General features: G+C 43.0%; 1 protein-coding gene across 1 annotated transcript in view; it reads right to left on the bottom strand.

Moving 5' to 3' along the window:
* Positions 1 to 26,970, bottom strand: part of LOC141129063 (uncharacterized) — a 162,578-nt gene that overhangs the window by 126,458 nt on the left and 9,150 nt on the right. Inside the window, exon 2 of the mRNA XM_073616811.1 lies at positions 20,633 to 20,793. Within this exon, the coding sequence (XP_073472912.1) occupies positions 20,633 to 20,793 (161 nt within the window). The remainder of the gene's footprint in view (positions 1 to 20,632; positions 20,794 to 26,970) is intronic.

The following is a 26,970-nucleotide window of genomic DNA, read 5'->3' as shown; positions in this document are numbered from 1 at the left end:
CTCCCAAAGACACCAACAACTGGCCAAAATGACACCAATGATGGGGCACAATTCCTCCAACTGACACCAATGATGGGGCACAACTCCTCCCAATGATGGGGCACAACTCCTCCCAATGATGGGGCACAACTCCTCCCACCAACACAGGAGCACAATCTCACCCAATGACACCAATGATGGGACACAATTCCTCCAACTGACACCAATGATGGGGCACAACTCCTCCCAATGATGGGGCACATCTCCCCCCAATGATGGGGCACAACTCCTCCCACCAACACAGGAGCACAATCTCACCCAATGACATCACCGATGGGGCACAATTCCTCCTAATGACACCAATGATGAAGCACAATTCCTCCCACTGACACCAAAGATGACGCCATTGTTTATTCCCACTGATGTTGGGACCTTTTCTACTCCCAATGACCACAGTCCCCTCCCTCCAAGTCTGAGGAACAGTAAACTGGCCCCCTGTTTAGAAAGTTTGGAGACCCCTGCTGTAGAAGATCACCATTACTGTGAATATAGTTTATATGAGATTGTTGTTGCTTAGAAAGGCCACAAGATGTCCCCATTGTCTGCAGGATGAGCTCTTGTGAGTTGAACAAAACTTCCTATGAACTTGTCTGCCCATTGTCTTAGGTGGATATTATTATGAATATACAGTTTATTTGATTTTGTTGTTGAAAACTGATGCCAAAAAAAGCCCACATTGTCTGCAGAATAATGAGATCTTACAAAGTCATACAAATGCATTTGAGCATGTTCTCTAAATTAACATCACAGTATATGGGAGTTTATCTGAACTTGTTGTTACTTAGAAAGGCCACAAGATGTCCCCATAGTCTACAGGATCAGCTCTTGTAAGTAAACCATCTCATGTGACCTCCTCTGAGCATGCTCCAGCTTGTCATTACTATGAATACACCTTTTTATTTGATATTGTAGTGTTAAAACAATGACAAATGAAGCCCACATTGTCTGCAGATTAATGAGCTCTTACAGACTCCTATGAATGCTTCTGAGCATGCTCTCTAGATTACTATTACTGTGAATGTAGCTGACATGAGGTTGTTGTTGCTTAGAAAGGCCACAAGATGTCCCCATTGTCTGCAGGATGATCTCTTGTAAGAAAACAATCTCATGAGAACTGGTGTGATCATTACTATGAATACACAACCGGTTATTTGATTTTGTAGTTACAAACCAATACAAAAAAATGTGCATTGTCTGCAGATCAATGAGCGCTTACAAACTCCTATGAATACATCTAAGCATGCGCTGTAGAATGATTACCATTTATAAGAACTTGTTGTTACTTAGAAAGGCCACAAGATGTCCCCATTGTCTGCAGGATCAGCTCTTCTAAGCAAACCAACTCCTATGAACTTTCCTGAGCATGCTTTCCATTGTCATTACTAGAGATGTCACATTTCCGGAAATTTTGAAACTCGGAAAAAAAAAGGTTTTTTTTGTTTTTTTTTTGGGGGGGGGGGGGGGAATGGAAATTTTTGGAAAAATTGAAAAAAATGCTACATTAGCACTTTGTCTTTTTAAGATTGAAAGTCATTCTGTTACTTTAGGAACATAAAATATGACTATGGACAATTTGACTTGGCATAAAATGATCACAACTAGCATATTAAATATATAGTGTAGCCAAACAATTATCACAAACAGAATTTACTTTTTTATAATATTTATTTGTAACAAAGGGAGCGACAATCTCCTGAACTGATTACTAGTTTATGTGGAACAGCCAAAAAACCTCCACAAAACAATTTTCAAAACCAAAAGTAACAATTTGTCATATTTCCTCTCCACAGTATTAAATAAAAATAAAACCCCCATTCTCATAAAAAGAACTGAAGATGGGGGAAGTGTTAAGAAGAGAGTTGGGACTAAAGTTTCAATGGACATTTAATCAGAATCATTTTCTGAAATTCTCATTATCCATCTCTCTGCTTCTGCAGATTCTCTTTTCTGTCCGTCATCACAATTAGGAACTTCTAAAAACTTAAGGTGAACACCCTGTCCTAAAATATTTTATTCCTCATGTTAAAATAAAATATTCCACAATTTTTTTTTGTTTCGATTTTTCCAATATTTTAGAAAAAAACAAAAAAGCCTTCAGGAAAAAAAAAAAAAAAACAAACAAAAAAAAAACAAAAAAAAAAAAAACTTTTTTCTGAATTTTTCAGTTTTTTTCCGGTCCTTCACCTCTCTAGCCATCACTATGAATACAGTTCCATTTTGTAGTTGCCAACAGAAGCCTCACTGTCTGCAGAATAATGAAATACTCCTGAAAAGTAGCAAACAAATAAAATCATATGAGTGTGATGCTGTATTCCATTACAATGTATAAAGAGTTTGTACAATGTTGTTATCACAGAGAAATGTCACATGATGAGATTTCCATTGTATTTAGAATGCGAGATATTAAAAAAAGGTATTTGTGTATTCACAGTAATGTCTTAGTGGATCCCCCGCAGAAGGTTTTTTTGTGTAAAATTTCTGGTTCAAAGTTTCATCTTGACTTTTATCCCTCAAATATTTCTATGTAGTTGCCGGGAAACTCCAGAAGTCTCTCATATGTGAAATACATATGAAGAGAACTGAGCATGCTTGCAGCCAATGTCTTTGGTACCGGGGGGGGGGGGGGGGGGGGTGGAGCCCGATGGGGACCTTCAACTCCATTTTTGCTTTTGATTGGCCGGACACAGAAAAAAATGGATCCATATCTAATATTCAGCCCAATATCTGCTTTCAAACGTGTCCTCTGCAGACCTGATGGGAAACTAGTCTCCGTTCTCCATCACACTCCGCCCATTTAATGACAAATCATTTCCCATATATGGGCATTGTCCTGTTTTTGGGCTATGACATCACCATTATCCCATTTACATTTACCTTTCGGACAAGAAATCTCCCAGCCGACATGTAAGTGGGGGCAGGGATACAGCACTATATTGTGTACATACAGCCAGCTTCCCAACAAAGGCACTGCCCGCTCTGAGTACTCGTGTACCCGTCTATGCCCGCTCAGAGGGGGTCTTAATTACCAATCTACTAATCTGAGAAATGGCAGAAAATGTTGAAGAAATCGTTGTCATCATAGCAAGAGATTCTTGAAGTGGCAGTAGTAAGAACTAATCTGACATTGTCACACGGTAATAATGTTACCAACACTGGAGAAAATGCTTGTCTGAGTTGGGCATGAGAACTACCCACAGAAAAGTTCCAATAGTTCTTTTTACTCAAAAGTATGGAAAGCAGCGCCATGAACCCAGCATTGTTCAAGAAGCATTAACAATAATACGTTTCATCTTTTAATTTATTTACATGTATAACCAAAACTTTTGTACAAAAAAATTATATATATTGCGTTTCGCAACATGTGAGTCACGTAACAGACATTCGATGTAACAGACATTCGATGTATCCTTTTTTAATGATGTGTCATTTAAGATTCAGAGTTACTAACAGACATGGAAAGTAACGTAATATTTTTTTATTGATGATCTTGGTATCTAAACCACAATAAAATTTTGATACTTTATTTTTTACATTGATCTCGTCTAATACCCTTTCTGACCAAAAGTAGCTGTCTTTTTCTATCCTAGGGACGTCCAAACCTATGGACCTCCCAAAAGGATAGTTTCTCTTTTTCACATATGTTATAGGCTACGGCCAGAACCCCCTATTTTGGAGGAGTGGTAGAGAGCAAACTTTTTACTCTATTTAAAACATCATATAGAGAGTGAATAAGAACATGGTCTCTTTTGCAGTTTTTGCAGTTTCTAGCTAAGTGTCAGAAGTAGATTGGTGTTCTGTGACCGGGGAACACAGGACTCTGATACAAAGTAGAAGGTCGGTGTAATGTAAAGAAGTTGAAGCGGGAGCGAGTAGTGTAGCACGCTGTGTGGCCGGGGAGCACAGCATGAACAGAAGTGGACAGGAACTTCCAGAGACTGTGGGGCTATTTAATCTTTTGAGCCATGGAAGATAGGCGGTATAGGCCTTTGGCTCTCTGATATGTAACAGGAAAACCTCATCAGTCTAGAGGGGAATTATTCAGAGTGATTCTTCTTGTTCTATCTGGAAGCAGTGAGTAGTAAATCTTCAGTCAGATATGCCAAGTAACAGAGGAAGCAATAGTCTGCAGTGAGGATTCTACAGGAAACATCCATTTACTAGGCTAGGGCCATGAATGATATCATACAAAGTGAAATCTTTATGGGCATCTCATACCTCCTTTGTTTCTTCCAAGTTATATCCCGACAATAAAAGAGAAAGAAAAATAAATCATTGACTGTTTAATGTCTTTAACATGGTGAATGGGAGGTCAGCAGCAGGGTGATTGGTGGATTTCTATAACCAACTCAGCAGCCCTTACGAGGATACCGCTACAAAAGCTTCTCCACCGATCCAACCAAAAACTTCCACCAGATGTCCGTCACGCTGTATAGGGCTCCAGTAAACCATGTGAAGTAATCACTTGTGTACAGCAGCGATCGCTTTACTCATCTTTCCTGCGACTGAGGAAATATACTTGCACAGTGCTATGCTCTAGATCCCAGTGGGATTCATGTTGGTGCTCTAGTGGACCTGCTTTTCTGAACCATCCAGAGTTCCATCTGCAGCAGTCAGCCATAGGGTCCACTACCATAGCGGTGCACTCCTGACCCCAACGGTGTGCATCTGTCACCTGGCCTCAGGTGACCTGACAGAATTAGAAATATACTTGGAAAACATAAAATTAATAAATGTCCAGGACCAGATGGCTTGCACCTGAGCCTCCTTGGGGGAACTCATTCAAGTGATTGCCATACCATTGTTCCTATTTTTTACTGACAGTCTACTGACTGCAATGGTACCAGCTGATTGGAGAAAAGCCAATGTAGCACCAATATTTAAAAAAAGGGCCCAAAATACATCCCTGGGAATTACAGACCAGTTAGCCTAACATCAATAGTATGTAAACTCTTGGAGGGGATGATAAGGGACTATATACAAGATTTTAGTAATGAGAATGGTATCATTAGCAGTAATCAGCAATTCATGAAGAATCATTCTTGTTAAACCAATCTATTAACCTTCTATGAGGAGGTGAGTTGCCATCTAGATAAAGGAAGGCCCGTAGATGTGGTGTATCTGGATTTTGCAAAAGCATTTGACACAGTTCCCCATAAAAGTTTGTTGTGCAAAATAAGGTCCGTTGGCATGGACCATAGGGTGAGTACATGGATTGAAAACTGGCTACAAGGGCGAGTTCATAGGGTGGTGATAAATGGGGAGTACTCAGAATGGTCAGGGGTGGGTAGTGGGGTTCCCCAGGGTTCTGTGCTGGGACCAATCCTATTTAATTTGTTCATAAACGACCTGGAGGATGGGATAAACAGTTCAATCTCTGTATTTGCAGACGATACTAAGCTAAGCAGGGCAATAACTTCTCCGCAGGATGTGGAAACCTTGCAAGAAGATCTTAACAAATTAATGGGGTGGGCAACTAGGAAAATGGGCATGCATTAAAGGGGATTAACTAAAGTGATAAAATGAGAATTCTCCCGCTCTACAAGACTCTGGTCCGGCTGCACCTGGAGTATGCTGTCCAGTTCTGGGCACCAGTCCTCAGGAGGAATGTACTGGAAATGGAGCGAGTACAAAGAAGGGCAACAAAGCTAATAAAGGGTCTGGAGGATCTTAGTTATGAGGAAAGGTTGTGAGCACTGAACTTATTCTCTCTGGAAAAGAGACGCTTGAGAGGGGATATGATTTCAATTATGGTGCTGGTGACCCCACAATAGGGAGAAAACGCTTCCGCGGAAGGGAGTTTAAGAAGACACATGGCCACTCATTAAAGTTAGAAGAAAAGACATTTAACAGTAAACTGTCAAGATTGTTCATTACTGTAAGAATGGCAAGGATGTGGAATTCCCTTCCACAGGTGGTGGTTTCAGTGGGGGGCATCGATAGTTTAAAAAAAAAAAACAAACAAACAAAAACCCCACAAACTTAGGTAAGCAACTGAATGACCACAACATACAGGGATATACAATGTAATACTGACATATAATCACACACATTAGGTTGTGTCTTTTTCAACCTCACCTATTACTATAGATAGGAAGATGGAGGGGCAAACACCCTCAAAAGAAGCCCTGAATAGCAGGGACTTGCATGTTTGTTTTTTTTGCACAGATAATTTTATACTTTAACCCTTAAATTACCTCTCATGATATCTCCGTAGGTCATGTGACACACTGTAAATGCTGTGCCCAGACGTTGACAAACATAATTTCTTCTTCTGAGAGTCTTCTTTCAGCAAGGTTGGCCTTACCTGCTCAAAGTATACTTTGAACCACTGAAAAAAAAAAAATATCAGTACTCCAACTTTGTTTTCCATCTCTCCAAACCCTGTTCTTTAGCATATTACCATTTCCTCTTCTTCCTCCAAAGCAAATGCTTCTACTTGGTTTGTGGCCGTCTTATGTAGCTGAACCCCAATGATTGGATAAGAGGCCGTGTTTTCGGAAGTGACGTATCTGTGGTGCACTCGCTTCTCCCTCTCGTAAACCTAGGAGTACAAAATAAAGATAAAACACGCAGAGACATCTTCTGCAGTCACAATTTTACATTTTGGGATCTAGCGATCATAGAACGATCTCATTTAAATTTAAAACATAAAAAAAAAAAAAAAAAAGGTAGGCACGAGGGTAGCAGAAGAACACTAAAATTTCAAACAAGCAATTTTTTCTGAACTGTGGTCTTTACTACATGACATTAATCAGGACCAAATCCTGGGAACATTGAACATGGAAGAAAAATGGGAATGGTTTAGGAGCCTATTAAACAAAAAGGTATCACACAGTGCATTCAATATAGAAGAGTGAAGGTTAAACCAGGATGGCTAAACCATAATGTAAAAAGCCTCATTAAAAGAGAAAAAAAAAAAAAAGTATTTAAAACAATATAAAGGGGATGGGTCATTGTCACCATACAAACACTATAAGGAATGTAATAAGGAGGTGTAAGAACACAATAAATGTAGCAAAAAAAAAATTACGATAGACACAAAAAATCCAAAGGAATTTTTTTAGATAGATTAACAGTAAAAATGCAAAATCAGAGCATATTGCCCACATAAAAGGATGAGGAAGGGAGGATGGTTACGGATGACCCAGAGATTTCACTAAATGTCTTCTCCTCAGTTTTTACACAGCACAAGGAGGGGGTATACCGACTGAGGAAGTAGTGTTGGTGAAACATCACAGGATGTTCCCTTGTGGCTAACAGAGGCCAGAGTGAAGGAAGGACTAGATAAACTTAATACAAATAAATCACCAGGACCAGATGGCTTACACCCGAGAGTCCTCAGAGAACTCAGTCGGGTTATAGCCAAACCATTGTCCCTAATCTTTGGATAGGATTGGTACCAGCTGATTGGCTTTTCTCCAATGTACCAATATTCAAAAAAGGACAGAGACAAATCCCTGGGAACTATAGGCCAGTTAGTCTAACATCAATGGTTGGTAAATTGGAAGGGATGATAAGGGACTATATCCAAAAATTTACTGAGGAAAAAATCTTAAGTCATCATCAGCATGGGTTTACTGAAGGTTGTTCTTGCCAGACCAATCTGTTAACATTCTACGAGGAAGTGAGCTGCCATCTAGACTGGGGAAGACCTGTGGATTTGGTGTATCTGGATTTTGCAAAGGCATTCAATACAGTTCCCCATAAGCGCTTAATCTAAAGCTGAGGTCTGAAGGCGTGGACTATGTTTGTTCTTCGTTGACCATAATGTTTGTTCTTTTTTTTTTTTTTAAACTGTTTAACAATTTTTTCCATACAATACAAGATAACAAGTAATTATCAGAATCTTTCACAGATAAAGCAAATATACATTGTCATTAAAATTGGATTGCAAACAATAATGGAGTACACAAGGTCGATGCAAAAGGTAAAAGGTATTGAGAAAAAAAGAAAAAAGAAACCCAGCCAGGTAATGATGGTGACCTGCATATGTACGATTTGGCTTCATCCACACAGATTATCAATGTTAGTATGGGGGTCTAAAACAATGTAAAACACCCATGGTAAGTGGATATAATCAACATTAAAGAAGTCTGTATCAGTCTGTGGAAGCATTGACCCCATAAATTCATTATTACTCAAACGGAACTGTCAGTTTCAGAGCTATAATCAGATTCATCCCAAGGCCTCCATATTTGCAAGAATTTATGTGAAGAACCTTCAACTTTGGCTGTTAAAATGTTCCATGTTCCGTATGTCCGATATGATGGAAAGGGTCTACATAAGAGTGGGAGAAGCTGTAGAGAGCCATAGTTTTCTTAGCTGCTAATAGTATGAAGGACAACAGTTTACGTTTAAGTTTGTGGATATTAGGTATGGGAAGGCCTAAAATATAATGCATAGGATTTAGGGGGATGGGGATCCCCATCAATTTTTCCAGGACCTTTTGTATTTGTGCCCAGATTTGGGTGACTAGAGAACATTCCCAGAAGATATGAAAATGTGAGCCCACAGCTTTATTACATCTCCAGCACATTTTTGAGGTAGCCAGGTTGTACTTGTGTAGGCGTTCTGGGGTTTTATACCAGAATAGTAGAATTTTATATGCGGATTCTTTATGTGCGACACATCAGGAAATTTTGGAGGTGGATTCCCAGATATTCTTCCAGTCTAACAGAGAGATGTCACGTTGGATTATCTGTGACCACCTCTTCATGTAGTGATGACTATCTACCTTCAAGGGGCTAGCTTTGTGTAGGATTCTATATATGTTGGAGATTAAGTGGGGTTCATAGGGGCCGTTGGCACACAAGATTTCAAAGTCTGTTGGTTTGTCTAAGGAAAGAGCGGGGCTTTTAGAAGTGAAAAAATGTCTAAATTGTAAGTAAGCGTAGAGACACGTTTTTGGAATCTGGCGTTTTTGTAAATCAGTGAATGACAGTAAATGTCTCATAGCTGGATTAACAAGATGCCTCAGCTGAAAGATCGCGGCCTCAGTCCAATGTAACATACGATCGTAAGATAAGCTATCAGGAATGTCCGGGTTGAAGAGAAGGTTTATGAGAGGTGAGCACGGAGAAGATAATGAGCAACGCTCCGAACATCTCTTCCATGTTGCTAAAGTGAGCAGCATTGGAGCTAGGCACAATCCTTTCAGCTGAGGCATGTCTTTGTCACTAGATGGCCATAACAGGTAACACGGATGAACCGGTGAGGTGATGCTCATTTCGATTTCGGCCCACCTGTTTGGTGCTTTCCTGTGAGTCCAAGAAGAGAGGACTCTTAAATGTGAGGCATAATAATATTTAATGAAATCAGGAGCCCCCAACCCCCCTCTATTTTTACGTGCCATGACCACCGATCCCGCCACCCGATGGGACGCATTATTCCATATGAAGCGGAAACTTCTCCTTTGGGGAGCCTTCAGCTGTGACATAGGAATGGCTACTGGAAGTGTCTCAAATAGGTACAACAGCTTGGGAAAAATCGACATTTTGAGAATGTTTACACGTCCCAGGAGGGAGAGGGGAAGAGCTGTCCATTGGGTCAGGAGATGATTGATCTCCCTAAATAACGGTGGAAAATTAGCTTGGTATAACAAAGAGTATGATGACATAATCTGTACACCCAAGTATTTTAGTGAAGTGGTACACCAGTGGTAATTATAGTTCTGTTGAAGTATAGTTAATTGAGGAGACGTAATATTAATGGGTAAGGCTTTCCTTTTGGTGGTATTGATTTTGTATCCTGAGATGGCGCTAAACGCTGCTAGAATATTATGTAGTGATGGCAGGGACATATGTGGATGTGTAAGCGTCAAGAGAACATCATCTGCAAAAAGGGATATTTTGTATTCTCTATGTCGCAAGTATACTCCAGTGACATTGGGACTTTCACGAATAGCAGCAGCCAGGGGTTCCAAGCTTAGGACAAACAATAAGGGTGACAGGGGACATCCCTGCCTGGTACCGTTACTGAGAGGGAATGTAGGGGATGTGTGGGATGACAGTTTTACCTGGGAGGTGGGATGAGAGTAAAGGGATCCATGTGCCTGTATGAACAGTCCGGAAAAAACGTATTTCGCTAGAATTGCGAACATAAAGGGCCAACTGAGTCAGTCGAATGCTATCTGGGCATCTAAACTAAGAATCAAGACAGGGATTTTTGTTTTAGTTGAGAGATCGATAAGGTCTATTGTGCGCCTAGTGTTGTCACCGGCATGTCATGTAGGGACAAAGCCTACCTGGTCTCTGTGTATTAATGAAGGTAAAAATTTCAAGAGTCTATTGGCCAATATTTTTGTGAAGATTTTGTAATCTGAATTTAGTAAGGCAATAGGGCGATAATTATCAGGGGTAGATGGAACTTTGCCTGGCTTGGGTATTACTGTGATATGTGCATGTAGAAACTGAGATTGGGGTAAGGTACCTTTGAATAAAGAGGAGAATAAAGTTTAACATGTGTGGGGTTAATATTGGAAGGAAAGTTTTGTAATATATATAGGGGAGTCCATCTGGGCCTGGGGCTTTGTTTGAGGGGAGTAGTTTGATCACATCTGCCAATTCCTCAGCGGTGATTGGCATATTAAGTGAGGATAGCTGCTCTGAGGAAACTCGCAGTAATTTTAGGGAAGATACAAAAGCGTCAAATTTCTCTTGTGAGAACTGTGTTGACGGGTCTGAACCCAAGCAATTGTAAAGATTATGATAAAATTCTCCAAAAACGTTGGACATTTCCTGGGGAGAATAAGTAGGTGTACCATCAGACTGTACTATATGGTCAGGGAAAGATAGGAATGGTCGTAGCTTTAACTTTTGGACTAGCATCCTATGTGGCTTATCTGCAAATTCATAAAATCGCTGTTTCGACCACAACAGTGCTCTAGAAATTTTACTCATATCCAAAGCCTTAATTTGGTTTCGAGTAGATACTACTGTACGTAGACGTGCTATCGTGGGAGATTGAAGCAAATGCATTTTCGCTGAGCGAAGTCGAGCTAGAAGATCTAATTTTTGCTGAGTTGATTCCCTTTTCTTTCATGAACCAGCAGAAATGCATTCGCCCCTAAAGAAAGCCTTATGAGCTTCCCATAGGGTAGATACGCTTGAGACAGAACCCACGTTTAGTTGAAAATATTCTGTGAGTTTCGATTTGGAGTAGGTTATTGGTGTCAACATTCCGCAAAAGGGACTCGTTCAGTCTCCAGTGGCATGTCTTGGGTAGTGCAGAGTGTATGGCCAAATCTAATGTAATAGGGGCGTGAGCAGACCATGTAATGGGGCCTATTTCGGAGGCAACCAGATAAGGTAGTAAGGGTGCGGTGATTAGAAAGTGGTCTAAGCGGGAGTACAGTTTATGCAGGGGGGGGGGGAATAAAAGGTATATTGCCTTTGTGTGGGATGTTTCACCCTCCATGTATCAAATAAGTTGTATGAGCGCGTCAGTTTCCAAAATGAAGTGGACAATTTGTGAGCTTGGAGCGGTGGGGTGTTTTGGAAAAGGGCATGCCTGTCCTTACTGGGGGACATACATAAATTGAAATCACCTCCGAATATTGTAAAAGGTTGTGGGGAGGAATGTAACCTTTCGAGAATTTTTGTGAGGAAGCCAATCTGCCCCGAGTTAGGGGCATAAACATTGACCAATGTAAGGAGTGTTTTGTGGTGGACACAGTTCAGGAGGACATAGCTACCCTGGGGGTCCAGTGTTGAGGCAGTAATTTTCAATGGACAGGAGCATTTGATCAAAATGGCTACACCCGCCCTTCCCGAGGGGTCGGAGGCCATAAATGCAGTCGGATATATTTTAGAGGCAAATTTGAAGGAGCCCCCCGGACGAAAATGTGTCTCCTGAACCATGACCACATCAGCCCCTGAGGCCTTGAATTCCTTCAGAGCCAACCAGCGCTTGTGAATGGAAGTCAAGTCCTTTATGTTACATGAGAAAATTGTAACGCCATATAACATTTTGAAATAGAGCAGAAAGCGTTTTCTTAACCTGGCATAGGAATGTATTCCAGCATACTATAAGCAATCTGCAAAGAGACATATGTAAACATTTCTTAATGAACATGAAGACAGTGATTAAATATTTGTCATTAAGGTAGTATAAACCTACCAAACTCAAACATGTAGGCAGGTCAAAAAAGGACCTGATAAAAGAAAAGAGAAAAAAAATAATAAAAGAAACAAAAAAAAACTGAAACAGGCATTTTGTAAACCTGAAGGTAGGGAATCCTTCAGGAGGCCCAGGTAGGTTACCTTGGGAATGTATGGGAGCATGACGGTCAGCTAAAGCATCAGTTCGTGGCCTACTCCTTCAAGAAATATCTAAACTTGGACATTGTAAGCAAGAAGTAATGATCAAAAACAAAAAGAGCACCACTTACTGGATGTGCATCTTAAAGAACACAACATACAGGGATATGGGAAATATAGATACTGACACATGTGCAGGTTAACCTGGATGGCCTTTTGTGTTTATTCAGCCTTACCTACTATGTAACATTTTTTACTTACTGTCATGTTCTTAACCTCCCCTGGTCTCTGAAGATGCTTAAGCACCAGAACTGCTTCCAGGTAATATATAATATCACACTTGGTGCTCACTTCCAAATTCTCTTTATTTTGGGCTTTCCCGATTAGCTTCCAGAAAGGACTCCTTTGCTACCTCCAGCGGCATTCGGTTGGAGTTTTGGAGGCAGTCATCAAGGTTTCAAACCTGTAATTGATGTGAAGGGTACAGCATTGCAGGAAGTTCTAAGAAATGACAAAGTCAGAATAATCGGCACAACCAAAGATTAGATTACCTTTTACCGACATTCTCACGAGATACGAGCTTCATTATCCTATTTTGTATATCGTCGGTGATGTTCATAAAAAAAAATGTACAATGTTGAAAAAGTTCAGGATCTTTCACAGAGAGATTATTTCCCTTTAACTGATAGGTTACAAAGCGTCTCACGTGCTTCAAGTAGCCACTTATGGTCCGGTTCTTAAGGTGATGTTTCAAAGAGATAAAAAATGTATTTACTTTTCCTATGTCCTTAGGACATATTTTGGATTCATAAAATATAATAATCTAGTGCGCATGCGCGCGGGCACGGGAGCGGACATGTTCTGACCTGCTCCGCTAGCCACCGGCCTTTCTCAGCAAAAACGAGCGGGAGGGAAGCCGCAACACTCACTCCCGGACTGAGGATCAAGCGATGAATCGCAGAGGAGGGGGCACAGCAAAAAAAAAGCCCCCACAAACAAGCTATTCGTTCCGTTCTGGGAACACAGCAGCGCGGACCCCCCCATCCAAGATGGCGACCGGCAGGAGGACAGACACACATGCAGTGAGGCAGGTGAGCGGGGCGAAGAACACTCAATCCCCCCCAGCAAGAACCTCATTCCACGCTTCTGCGGATGCAGACATGGATGAAGTACGGGACCCCTTCTCTTCCCAATCACAGGAAGACTCGATCAGGCCACAGAAGGGTGAGTCCCCACACTTCTCTCTATCCCCCTCCCATACATATCAGGGTGAGAAAATAGATGGTGCAATCTCCCCAGCGTCCTCTATGGAGAGGAATATGGCTGAAATAGCTGAACTTGCCCTGAGCCAAAACAGCACAGCAAGTGAGCAACCTCCCCCACCTCCAGCTCCATATTCAGGAGATTCTGTCCTCCTGGCTCGCTTCTCAGCACTATTACAACAAGAACTGACCAAAGCATGTCAATCAATCACTGCTGAAATGAAACACGACTTTAATGACATAGGAGAGAGGCTGGATCAAATTGAATCTAAAATGGATGGCACAGTTCGGAGAGTCAACCAGAATTCAAACATGATATCCTCACTGCAGGAGCAGTTAGATGAAGCCAACGCCAAAATCGAAGATCAAGAAAATAGATCCAGGCGCCATAACTTCCGCATACGCGGATTACCAGAAACAGTAACAAATTTGGAAGAGGCAGTGCATGCATTAATGCAAGATCTGATCCCTGACATTACGCCGCAGCACATGGAAATCGACAGAGTCCATAGAGCACTGACTGCTCCAAGACAAGATGGCCCCCCGAGGGATGTGATCGTCAATCCACACTTTTATAAAATTAAAGAGCAAATAATGACCGCAGCCCGCGGTAAAAATGAAATCAACCTCATGGGTCACCCAATACAGATTTTCGCGGACATTTCACAAATGACTATCCAAAAAAGACGGGCCCTGAAGCCATTATTGGCGCAGCTCACTAACCGCCAAATTAAGTATCGGTGGTCATTTCCTTTTCGCTTGTCATTTACCTTTAAGGGGAAAACGCATTCTTTTACAAATTTTCCAGATGGGGAAGACATCCTTATGAGCCTAGGCTTAATCTCCAGAGAAACATCCTCCCCAAAATCTCTACCAGAATTGGATCGGGCAATCTCACCCTTGTGGGAACAACAACGTTCACGATATTCCTCAAGAAGACGACACCCAGCAACAGGACCAGACGGTTGACGGATCTGAATACCCTATTGATCAGCATTTTTTTTTCCCGGTGACAAATTCCATCGCAGCGAAGACCCCTTAGGGGACTTGGAACTCATATGGTTGGCTATGGTTGAACCAGTTTATTATGCCATTACAACATTAACGAGACTTCCTTATTTTTGGAGGCACATAGCCCCCTCCTCTCTCCCTTTTTTGAGAATTTTTGAGAATTTTTTGAGAATTTTTTGAGAGTTTTGAGAGTTTTTGAGAGTTTTGTTTGAAATCTATCTATTAATATCTGCTAGCTTAGAGTGCAGGTGTTACTAGTTCTATGCAAATAATACCTCAGTCCTGTTTAGTCAAACCTAGCGGGATTTAGGCCAATAGAAGATGTTAGTTCATTACTCTAGTCAGGATTCCCTCCTTACAGGAACAACATTCCATACAGAAAGAGCCGTGGCGAAACCGCATGCCACTTTCTAGCGAGCTTGCCGTCACCGATTGGGTGGCGATAACCTCGCTCCACTAAACGGAGATTATGATCTCCAGGACCTTGAAATATATATCTATGACCTTATATCAGATGCTAATATATGTTTTTTCTAGGGAGACGGGTGGACAATGGTCCAGTTCATCCTACCCCAACATTGTTTTCTCATTTTCTTTTTCTTTCTCTTTTCTCCCCCTTCCCTCCCGGAGTGCACCCCAGAGTCCGAATAGTGAAGAATCATATCAAGACGCCCTCAGGCGGACGGAGTTGGCAGACATCTACAACGGGCAAGTACAGACTGTCGAGCCATGATGATAAGCTCACTAACACACACATCTCATACTCGCATTTTAACACATAATGTTCAGGGCTTAAATTCCCCCACGAAACGCGCTAAGGCCTTTCAAAATTACTATAATATGAAAGCTGATATCCTACTCCTCCAAGAGACACATTTCTCACGCACTTCAGCCCCCCGTTACCTGAGTTCTAAATACCCCACTTTTTATTTGTCAAATGGACCAGATAAAAAGAGAGGAGTGGCAATTTGTATTGCCAAGAGAGTTCCATTTACCCCAAACATGGCCATAAAAGACAAAGAAGGGAGATATATCATGGTTGTGGGTACAGTTAATGAAAGTGCTCTCACACTTATATCTTATTATGCGCCTAATACGGGTCAAGTAACATTTTTCGAAAATATGCTGAAAACCCTGCTCCCACATATACAAGGCAAAGTAATACTGGGAGGAGACAGTAATGTCTCTCTGGATCAAATATTGGACAGGTCTAATATGCATAAACCTACCGTGAAACATATTCCCAAACAAGGCGTCAAACTAGCTCGGATGCTGTATTCCCATGATCTAGTAGACGTATGGAGAGACTTTCATCCCACAACCAGAGATTTTACACATTACTCCCTGGTCCATAAAACATATTCCCGTATAGACCATCTATTCATACAATCCGCATTACTGCCGTCGATCACTTCCGCTGAAATAGTCCCTAACTCATGGTCCGACCACTCACCAGTCCTAATGTCATTATCCGATCTATGGACGAGACCACAACCCTCATCATGGCGGCTTAATGCTTCACTGTTAAATGACCCCATAATTTACGCTGAACTAGAGAAAGATATTCGGCAATATTTCATCGACAACCACCCTAGCGCCACGTCCCCGGCACTAACTGGGCAGCACACAAAGCCACTATTCGTGGTAGACTAATTCAAATAGCCTCTAGAAACAAGAGAAACAATATGCAAAAGATACAGCAACAGGAAGAAGAATTACATAAAATAGTCCAGGAACAAAAAGCTAATCCCCATTTAGACTTACGCCACAAAATAGATATAGCACGGTCAGCATTAAATTATAGTCTTACAACTAGAGCAGAAAAGTACCTCCGCTGGGCTAGACATCGTTTCTATTCCAGGGGAGATAAACCTACGACCCTCCTAGCAAGGAAACTTACCCCCCGCCCATTTAACTCAGCCATGCCGAGAATTCGTACGAAAGAAGGGAAACACACTCAAAACCCCCAATTGATAACACAAAAATTTTCAAGGTTTTTCACTAAATTATACAACAAACCTAATCCATTTCCAAAAACAAAAGCAGACGCTTTCTTCCATGATATCTCACTACCACAAGTCGCACGAGAACATGTAGAGTTAATGGAAGCAGACTTCACCGAGGGAGAAATTTTAGCAGCTATCAAAAGCCTGAACCCCTCAAAAGCTCCTGGCCCGGATGGCTTCACAGGCCACTACTATAAAAAATACGCAGCCTTATTGACCCCACATCTATGTTCCTTCTTCAACGCAGTAAGGAAAGGCGACACACTAAGTACATACGAAAATTAAGCCCTTATACAAGTCATTCCCAAACCGGGGAAAGATCATGGAGACCCAGCCAATTACCGCCCAATATCGCTAATTAATACAGATCTCAAATTGATGACCAAGGTGTTAGCGACCAGAATGAACACTTTCCTGCCCAACTATATTCACCCAGACCAGGTGGGGTTCGTCCCCGGCCGACAAGCCCCAGATCAAACCCGACGGGCCATAGATATCATATCAGCGCTTAACTCTAACTGGGACAATATTGGGACACGGAAGGGTATGCTACTCTCATTAGATCTTTGCAAAGCATTCGATTCGGTTACATGGGAATATATATATTATGCACTAAGGAAATACGGGTTTGGGCCCCATTTCCTAACAATACTACAGGCACTATACAATACACCTACGGCTAAAATTCAGATAAAAGGATATAAATCACACACAATAAACATACATAGAGGAACAAGGCAGGGATGCCCTCTGTCACCTATACTTTTCATTTTAGCATTAGAGCCCCTAGCGATCAAAATTAGAAACAATAAGGACGTAAGAGGCATACATTGTGGAAATGGCGAACAGAAATGTTCCCTGTTCGCCAATGATATCCTGATGTTCATCTCTTCACCGATTGTCTCTCTTCCCATTCTATTCCAAATCCTGCGTCGCTTCTCGGCATTTTCGGGTCTTACAATTAATCACTCCAAATCCGAGGCCTTAAATCTCACGTTAGAACTAAAGACAGTCCAACAACTGCAAGCGTCATTCCAATTCAAATGGCAGAAAGATAAACTTCCATACCTAGGTATATTTCTAACCCCCACCATACAGACCCTTTATAAAGCCAACTACCCCCCTATGTATGGGAGGTTGACATCAGATCTATCAAGGTGGGCTGCTAGCCCCCCATCATGGTTCGGCAGACTGTACTCCATAAAAATGAATCTTTTACCAAGATTGTTGTACTTGTTCAGGACCCTCCCGATTGCTATCAACAGATCTGATCTAGAGGTGTTTCAGAAAAAAATAATGAAATTCATATGGGGGAACACAAGACCTAGGGTGAACAAACTAACTCTCAATGCCCCCAAAACCAAGGGAGGCCTGGGAATCCCTAATTTGATAAAATATTTCGAAGCAGCCCAATTGGCTCAATTAATTCGCTCCCACTCTGGAGCACCAGCCCCGTCTTGGATGACAATGGAATCTGCCCCTTACCCCACAAAACCCATAAGCCATATGATGTGGCTTAATATGAAAGACAGACCAACCTTAATGTGTCCCACACTATCCTTCTCAATGAATCTGTGGGATAGACTACAAAAACCCTTTGCTTTCCGCTCAATACATTCCCCCATGGCCCCTTTGGCGGGGAACCCAGATTTCACCCCAGGTCTTAACCCCCAAAGCCTATCATGGTGGACTAACAAAGGTTTGATTCGCATTGCTGACATGTGCGATCATAAAGGTATATTATCGAAACAAGCACTAATAGAAAAGTTTCAACTACCCGATGCAGAGTTTTATCGTTATCTCCAGATAGCTCATTTCCTGCATGCTCTACAGCGTAGAACCGACATTCTATCTTTCACCCCAATGGAATACCTATGTAGGTCTTATGATAAACACAAAGGCCACATATCACTAATCTACAGCATTTTAATCTCCAAAACGGAGAAATTACCCTATATGCTAAGGTGGGAGCAGGATTTGGAGATGGCGATAGAAACTGATAAATGGTACAAAATGACACAGATGGCTTCGAAAGGCTATATTAACACCTCCCTGATAGAAGCAAACTACAAAGTCTTATTAAGGTGGTACATGGTCCCGACGAGAATTGCAACATACATTCCCGATGCCTCTCCTTTATGTTTCAGAGGATGCGGCAAAGAAGGCACAATGTACCACACCTGGTGGACCTGTCCTAAGGTCAAACGATTCTGGATACGAATCTATAACTTCATATATTCACTGACCCAAGTCAATCTCACCAAATCCCCACAACAAGCCTTACTGGGGGATCCAGTAGAAGGAATACCTGGCCACACCAGGAAACTCATATCCTTTATATTCACAGCAGCTAGAATAGCGGTAGCGGGATCCTGGAAAAAACCCCTCGTTCCTTTTGAAATGGTTAAAGCAAAATTGACTTGGGTCATGATTAATGAACGCCTTACAGCGATTCTTCTAGATAAACAGAAGGCTTTTGATAAAATCTGGGAACCATGGTTATCCTATTTATCAACAGGTTTTGAAAATTAACGGATCCTGAGAGGGATCCCTTGGGGTGCACTCCACCCGAACTCCTCCCAAACCCCTTCCTTTATTTTCTTTCTTTTTCTGTCCCTTCCCCCTCTTCTACATTTCTCTCTGTTACCCCTACATTCTTCTACTAGCTGCTTCATTCTTTTAACAGCCTATGCAGGCCCTCCCACCTAAGATGTTATTATAAAAACAGATATGGAAGTTCTGAAATATAAGTAACAGGGGGGGGAGGTGTGGGGCTGGGGCCCCCGACCCACAGTAGAGACCCCAATTGGGGTGGGCGGTTGGGTCCCGGAGGCGCGCCTCCCCTCCACTTAATGTAGTAAAGAGAAAGATAAAGGAATGGATCGAGGAATAAATATAACAAACAAAATATATACCCAAATGTACTGTGTAAGATTTACAGCCTGGATACACATGCAAGTTGTAAAAATCTGAGTGAATGGGTACAGACGTATAGATATCCCCATAGTAAAAAGAAATAATGCATGACATGGAATGTTCATGGGAGCTCTGTAGACCTCATAGGCTGAAATACGTGGTCCTCCCCCCATTCTTCCCCCCCTCTTCTCTCCCCATTTGATTTTATACTGTATATGTTGTGCAATTTATACATGCTAATCTCTGTATTTCTTTTTATATTATTCTCAATAAAAATTATTGGAAACGAAAATATAATAATCTGGCCACATCCTCAACCTAGGGGGAAAACAAAACAGAATTGATTATAAATTGGATGAAGGGTGTACTGCAGTGTTGGCACAGAGAAGCAGATTGATAAGTTTAGAGGAAAATCTGTCTGGCATATTCAAGGAGAAGTACAGTGAAAGCTCATTTGGCTGTACCTCTCCTGTGGATCACAGTTCATTCTGCACTCCTGTGAACCATTTTTAGCGGGCTGAAGCCCGCTGTCGGCTGATGTCAGAGCCAGTCCATGCTCGAGATGGTCGGGATCGGCCCACATGCCTGGACCAGCACCCAGCTTAGGCTCCCAGTGAGCCATCGAGAACCTGAGCCGGCTGCTCTGCCCCCTCCACAGCCCAGCACTAAAGTGAGTGAGGAGGGGGCAGAGCAGAGAGCAGCGACTGACAGTCACCAGCTCTCTGCTCAGGGAGCTCTGAGAACCAAGCGATTGGCAGGGTTTGCTCGATTCTCAGTGTTAGAGCCAGTGTTCCATCAGAATCAGCAACATTAGTCCTGATCAGCACCTTACTAACGACGTGGAGGGGCTCATTTGCCAAGACTTGAGAGGCCGAGACACTTAGAGACCTCCACCTCAGAGGCAACTGACAAAACTCGCAGTCTATCCTGTCTGTGCTCCAGTCACCAGCACTCCGTAGTACGGCTCCCTCTGCCCATGGAGACACAGGTGGACAGAGTGGTTTAGTAGCAGGCATCCTGCACCAGTCACTGTCACCCACATCACATTGTGATAATTCATCCTCCATCATTTCAGCTGTTTTCCCCATTGTGTCCCACCTGAGCAGTATCAGAGCTGTCCTGGACCCCCGCCGGCTCCAACACAGGGAGTCCTCGTGAGATTTCCAGGGACAACTCTGCGGCACCGCCTGTGGTTGCTATGGTGGTTGCTATGGAAAAACCATCATCAACATTGTCAGAAATACATTCCTCATTATCATTCCTGACTCTCATAGGCTGTCCCAGCTCATTACCAGCTTGAGCCTGTGGGATATTTATTACATCACTTTTTACTTTATAAGACTCTCTCTCACCCGCCGGGGTGGCTACACAGTCATCCTGGGAGACCTCAGACACCATGAGCTCCTGGGAGGTCTCCAGGGACCTGTTACACCTGTCATGGTTGCTAGGGGCAATGGCACATCTCTCTCATTGGTCACCCCTCACATATATACTTCAGCACTCTGCTGAATCAGTCCTGTCCTTTGCACAGAACCGTTTTCCCCTTTTAAACCCCAACATAGAAGGAAATGGATCACCATTTTCAGAATTGTTAGTACATACCACATCATTAGGTTTATCTTTAACCCTTGTCTCTCTGCTACAAAGAGCATTGCATGGAGACAAGTCCTTATCAGTCCTCAAGCTTGCTGCAGGTTCAGATTTAAACTGGGCTTTGCTACTAGACGGGGTATTCATTTTCATCAAGTCTCTGAAAGCAGATTTTCTGACTGGACTTCCTCCCACTTCACAGGGAACAGTCCCAGGACCCGTCTCTCTCTCTCTCTCTCTCTATCATATTTGTAAGTCTTACCAATCCAGTTGTCAGGTGTGGAAAGCTTCCATTGAGGGTGTTGTCCCTTCTTTGCTGTGCTCTCTAATGCCCCCTCATGGACACGGGGCAACATTGCATCTTTCTTGGATTTTCCAACATTCCCTGCAGGCCAAACAGGTTTCCTGTTGCCAGGGGTAACAGCAGACCCACACACATTGTCTCACCCCTTGCAGGATGCTGGATACGGTGCCCTCTTCTCTGGGCTGACCACTTCACACAAGCAGCCATAACTTGAAACCACTGGTTTCTTCTGCTCTCCATCACCCCCTGCAGGCTGAACAACATTTTCTCACATTTTCTGTCTTGTCGCCAGGGGCAACAACAGACACTTTTGCACGAACCTCTTCACTCAGAATTTGAGCCACATCTCCGCTGCAGCTCCTCCTTTCTGCAAACGGACTCTCTCTGGTTGCTATGGGAGACCACATTCTCCCCGCAGAACTTTTCCAGTGCTCCATAGACTGGATGTCTTCTAGATAATTATCGGAGTCATCTCACTCATAACCCATCAAGCGGTTCACCCCTTGGTACTCTTGTGTCAGAAAAGGTTGCACCAATTCAGCCTAGCGGTATCTGGGCCACCCTTGGTAGGAAGCAATCATCGCAAATTCATCCAAAAAGTCTTCAACATGTTCAGAAGACAACATAGACCGTATGAAGTCAGCTGGACGGATTTCTGCTTTGTTGCCACGGCAACCGCACCCATCTGCTGACTCTTTGCACTAAGTGACGGCTTGCTTTCCTTTTGTCTTTGCTCCAGTGCCGCCAAATGCATCTTGTACCAGTCTGGGGCTTGTTCTGTCCGTAACAACCCCTCCAGCCACAGGGTTCTGTCTCTCATCACAGCAAACAATGGGGGGGATTTACCAAAGGCACATACACTTTGCACTACAAGTGCAAAACACACTTGAAACTACACTTGGAAGTTCAGTCGCTGGAGATCTGAGGGGGACATGCAAGGAAAATAAACAGCATTTTAGCTTGTACATGATTGGACGATAAAATCAGCAGAGCTTCCCCTCATCTGAGATCTACAGTGACTGCACTTCCAAATGCAATTTTAAGTGCACTTTGCACTTATAGTGCAAAGTGGATTTGTCTTTTCGTAAATAACCCCCATTGCTTCCTTTTTTGCATTTTGACCGCCCCATCTCTGCAGTCAGGCCCACAACATATAACACAGTTCCTTTTAAACACAGGAAAATTTGGTGTACTGTCTCTTTAAGACTTGCAAGCAGCAGACTTTCTCATGCAGACTCCACTGGTTCACATGAGCCGCTCCTCACAGCATTGCTGCAAAACACTTTCTTTCTACTCACCGGTTTTGGTATGTGAGGATCTGGAAGTCTTCCAACTCTGCCCAACATCCAAACTAGCACGGGGTCCACTGCCACGTATATATATTATATATCTATATATACACAGTGGGGATGGAAAGTATTCAGACCCCCTTAAATTTTTCACTCTTTGTTATATTGCAGCCATTTGCTAAAATCATTTAAGTTCATTTTTTTTCCTCATTAATGTACACACAGCCCCCCATATTGTACACACAGCCCCCCATATTGTACACACAGCACCCCATATTATACACACAGCTCCCCATATTGTACACACAGCACCCCATATTGTACACACAGCCCCCCATATTGTACACACAGCACCCCATATTGTACACACAGCACCCCATATTGTACACATAGCACTCCATATTGTACACACAGCCCCCCATATTGTACACACAGCACCCCATATTGTACACACAGCCCCCCATATTGTACACACAGCCCCCCATATTGTACACACAGCACCCCATATTGTACACACAGCCCCCCATATTGTACACACAGCCCCCCATATTGTACACACAGCACTCCATATTGTACACACAGCACCCCATATTGTACACACAGCACCCCATATTGTACACACAGCCCCCCATATTGTACACACAGCACTCCATATTGTACACACAGCCCCCCATATTGTACACACAGCACCCCATATTGTACACACAGCCCCCCATATTGTACACACAGCACCTCATATTGTACACACAGCACCCCATATTGTACACACAGCACCCCATATTGTACACACAGCCCCCCATATTGTACACACAGCACCCCATATTGTACACACAGCCCCCCATATTGTACACACAGCACTCATATTGTACACACAGCACCTCATATTGTACACACAGCCCCCCATATTGTACACACAGCCCCCCATATTGTACACACAGCACTCATATTGTACACACAGCACCCCATATTGTACACACAGCCCCCCATATTGTACACACAGCACCCCATATTGTACACACAGCACCCCATATTGTACACACAGCCCCCCATATTGTACACACAGCACCCCATATTGTACACACAACACCCCATATTGTACACACAGCCCCCCATATTGACAGAAAAACACAGAATTGTTGACATTTTTGCAGATTTATTAAAAAAGAAAAACTGAAATATCACATGGTCCTAAGTATTCAGACCCTTTGCTCAGTATTTAGTAGAAGCCCCTTTTGATGAGTCTTTTTGGGGAAAGATGCAACAAGTTTTTCACACCTGGATTTGGGGATCCTCTGCCATTCCTCCTTGCAGATCCTCTCCAGTTCTGTCAGGGGGGATGGTAAACGTTGGTGGACGGCCATTTTTAGGTCTCTCCAGAGATGCTCAATTGGGTTTAAGTCAGGGCTCTGGCTGGGCCATTCAAGAACAGTCAGGGAATTGTTGTGAAGCCACTCCTTCGTTATTTTAGCTGTGTGCTTAGGGTCATTGTCTTGTTGGAAGGTAAACCTTCGGCCCAGTCTGAGGTCCTGAGCACTCTGGAGAAGGTTTTCATCCAGGATATCCCTGTACTTGGCCGCATTCATCTTTCCCTCGATTGCAACCAGTCGTCCTGTCCCTGCAGCTGAAAAACACCCCCACAGCATGATGCTGCCACCACCATGCTTCACTGTTGGGACTGTATTGGACAGGTGATGAGCAGTGCCTGGTTTTCTCCACACATACCGCTTAGAATTAAGGCCAAAAAGTTCTATCTTGGTCTCATCAGACCAGAGAATCTTATTTCTCACCATCTTGGAGTCCTTCATGCGGGCTTTCATGTGTCTTGCACTGAGAAGAGGCTTCCATCGGGCCACTCTGCCATAAAGCCCCGACTGGTGGAGGGCTGCAGTGATGGTTGACTTTCTACAACTTTCTCCCATCTCCCGACTGGAGCTCAGCCACAGTGATCTTTGGGTTCTTCTTTACCTCTCTCACCAAGGCTCTTCTCCCCCGATAGTTCAGTTTGGCCGGACAGCCAGCTCTAGGAAGGGTTCTGGTCGTCCCAAACGTCTTCCATTTAAGGATTATGGAGGCCACTGTGCTATTACGAACCTTAAGTGCAGCAGAAATGTTTTTGTAACCTTGGCCAGATCTGTGCCTTGCCACAATTCTGTCTCTGAGCTCTGTGCCTTGCCACAATTCTGTCTCTGAGCTCTTCAGGCAGTTCCTTTGACCTCATGATTCTCATTTGCTCTGACATGCACTGTGAGCTGTAAGGTCTTATATAGACAGGTGTGTGGCTTTCCTAATCAAGTCCAATCAGTATAATCAAACACAGCTGGACTCAAATGAAGGTGTAGAACCATCTCAAGGATGATCAGAAGAAATGGACAGCACCTGAGTTATATATATGAGTGTCACAGCAAAGGGTCTGAATACTTAGGACCATGTGATATTTCAGTTTTTATTTTTTAATAAATCTGCAAAAATGTCAACAATTCTGTGTTTTTCTGTCAATATGGGGTGCTGTGTGCACAATATGGGGGGCTGTGTGTACAATATGGGGGGCCGTGTGTACAATATGGGGGGCCGTGTGTACAATATGGGGGGCCGTGTGTACAATATGGGGTGCTGTGTGTACAATATGGGGTGCTGTGTGTACAATATGGGGTGCTGTGTGTACAATATGAGGTGCTGTGTGTACAATATGGGGTGTTGTGTGTACAATATGGAGTGCTGTGTGTACAATATGGGGTGCTGTGTGTACAATATGGGGTGTTGTGTGTACAATATGGTGTGCTGTGTGTACAATATGGGGGGCTGTGTGTACAATATGGGGGGCTGTGTGTACAATATGGAGTGCTGTGTGTACAATATGGGGGGCTGTGTGTACAATATGGAGTGCTGTGTGTACAATATGGGGGGCTGTGTGTACAATATGGAGTGCTGTGTGTACAATATGGGGGGCTGTGTGTACAATATGGGGTGCTGTGTGTACAATATGGGGTGCTGTGTGTATAATATGGGGTGTTGTGTGTACAATATGGGGTGCTGTGTGTACAATATGGGGGGCTGTGTGTACAATATGGGGTGCTGTGTGTACAATATGGGGTGCTGTGTGTACAATATGGGGTGCTGTGTGTACAATATGGAGTGCTGTGTGTACAATATGGGGTGCTGTGTGTACAATATGGGGTGTTGTGTGTACAATATGGGGTGCTGTGTGTACAATATGGGGGGCTGTGTGTACAATATGGGGGGCTGTGTGTACAATATGGAGTGCTGTGTGTACAATATGGGGGGCTGTGTGTACAATATGGAGTGCTGTGTGTACAATATGGGGGGCTGTGTGTACAATATGGAGTGCTGTGTGTACAATATGGGGGGCTGTGTGTACAATATGGGGTGCTGTGTGTACAATATGGGGTGCTGTGTGTATAATATGGGGTGTTGTGTGTACAATATGGGGGGCTGTGTGTACAATATGGGGGGCTGTGTGTACAATATGGAGTGCTGTGTGTACAATATGGGGGGCTGTGTGTACAATATGGAGTGCTGTGTGTACAATATGGGGGGCTGTGTGTACAATATGGGGTGCTGTGTGTACAATATGAGGTGCTGGGTGTACAATATGGGGTGCTGTGTGTACAATATGGGGTGCTGTGTGTACAATATGGGGGGCTGTGTGTACAATATGGGGTGCTGTGTGTACATTAATGAGGAAAAAAATGAACTTAAATGATTTTAGCAAATGGCTGCAATATAACAAAGAGTGAAAAATTTAAGGGGGTCTGAATACTTTCCGTCCCCACTGAATATTTGAATTTATTAAAACCTCTTTTTTATCCTATTTATGTTTTTGCTTCCGTGTGCCTCATATAAAGTTCTGCCCTTTGCTCTCCTTTTCTCTCCCAGGAGCTCGGCATACCAGAAGACACAAGAGGGAGGCGGCTGAACTGTAGCCAATCCCAGGATAACAAGTACATACCTAGAGAAAATGAAACTAGCCAATCACACGCTCTCATTTCTCACCAATCACATGATTGTTTTTTCAGGAACCCGAAACTGGAAGGTTTCCATATAGTTTAACCCTTTGGCTGCCAGGCCCTGCACTCCACTTTTTAAACTCGGCTGGCCGGACCATTTTACCAATTTTTCTATTGATTTTTTATTTTTTCTCTTCCAGCTATCAGAGTTTGTGAAAGACCCCCCGAACCAGACATTTCCTGAAAGCACATGACCCGTAGAATAAAAAGAAGGAGCTACTGTTTTTTTTAAGCAATAGTTGCGTAAACTATAAATGCACATATACCGCGT

Source organism: Aquarana catesbeiana, linkage group LG01 (genome assembly GCF_042186555.1).
Source record: "Aquarana catesbeiana isolate 2022-GZ linkage group LG01, ASM4218655v1, whole genome shotgun sequence".
Classification (NCBI taxonomy): domain Eukaryota; kingdom Metazoa; phylum Chordata; class Amphibia; order Anura; family Ranidae; genus Aquarana; species Aquarana catesbeiana.
Note: the sequence above shows the minus strand (reverse complement) of the source record. Positions and strands in the feature narration are given on the sequence as shown.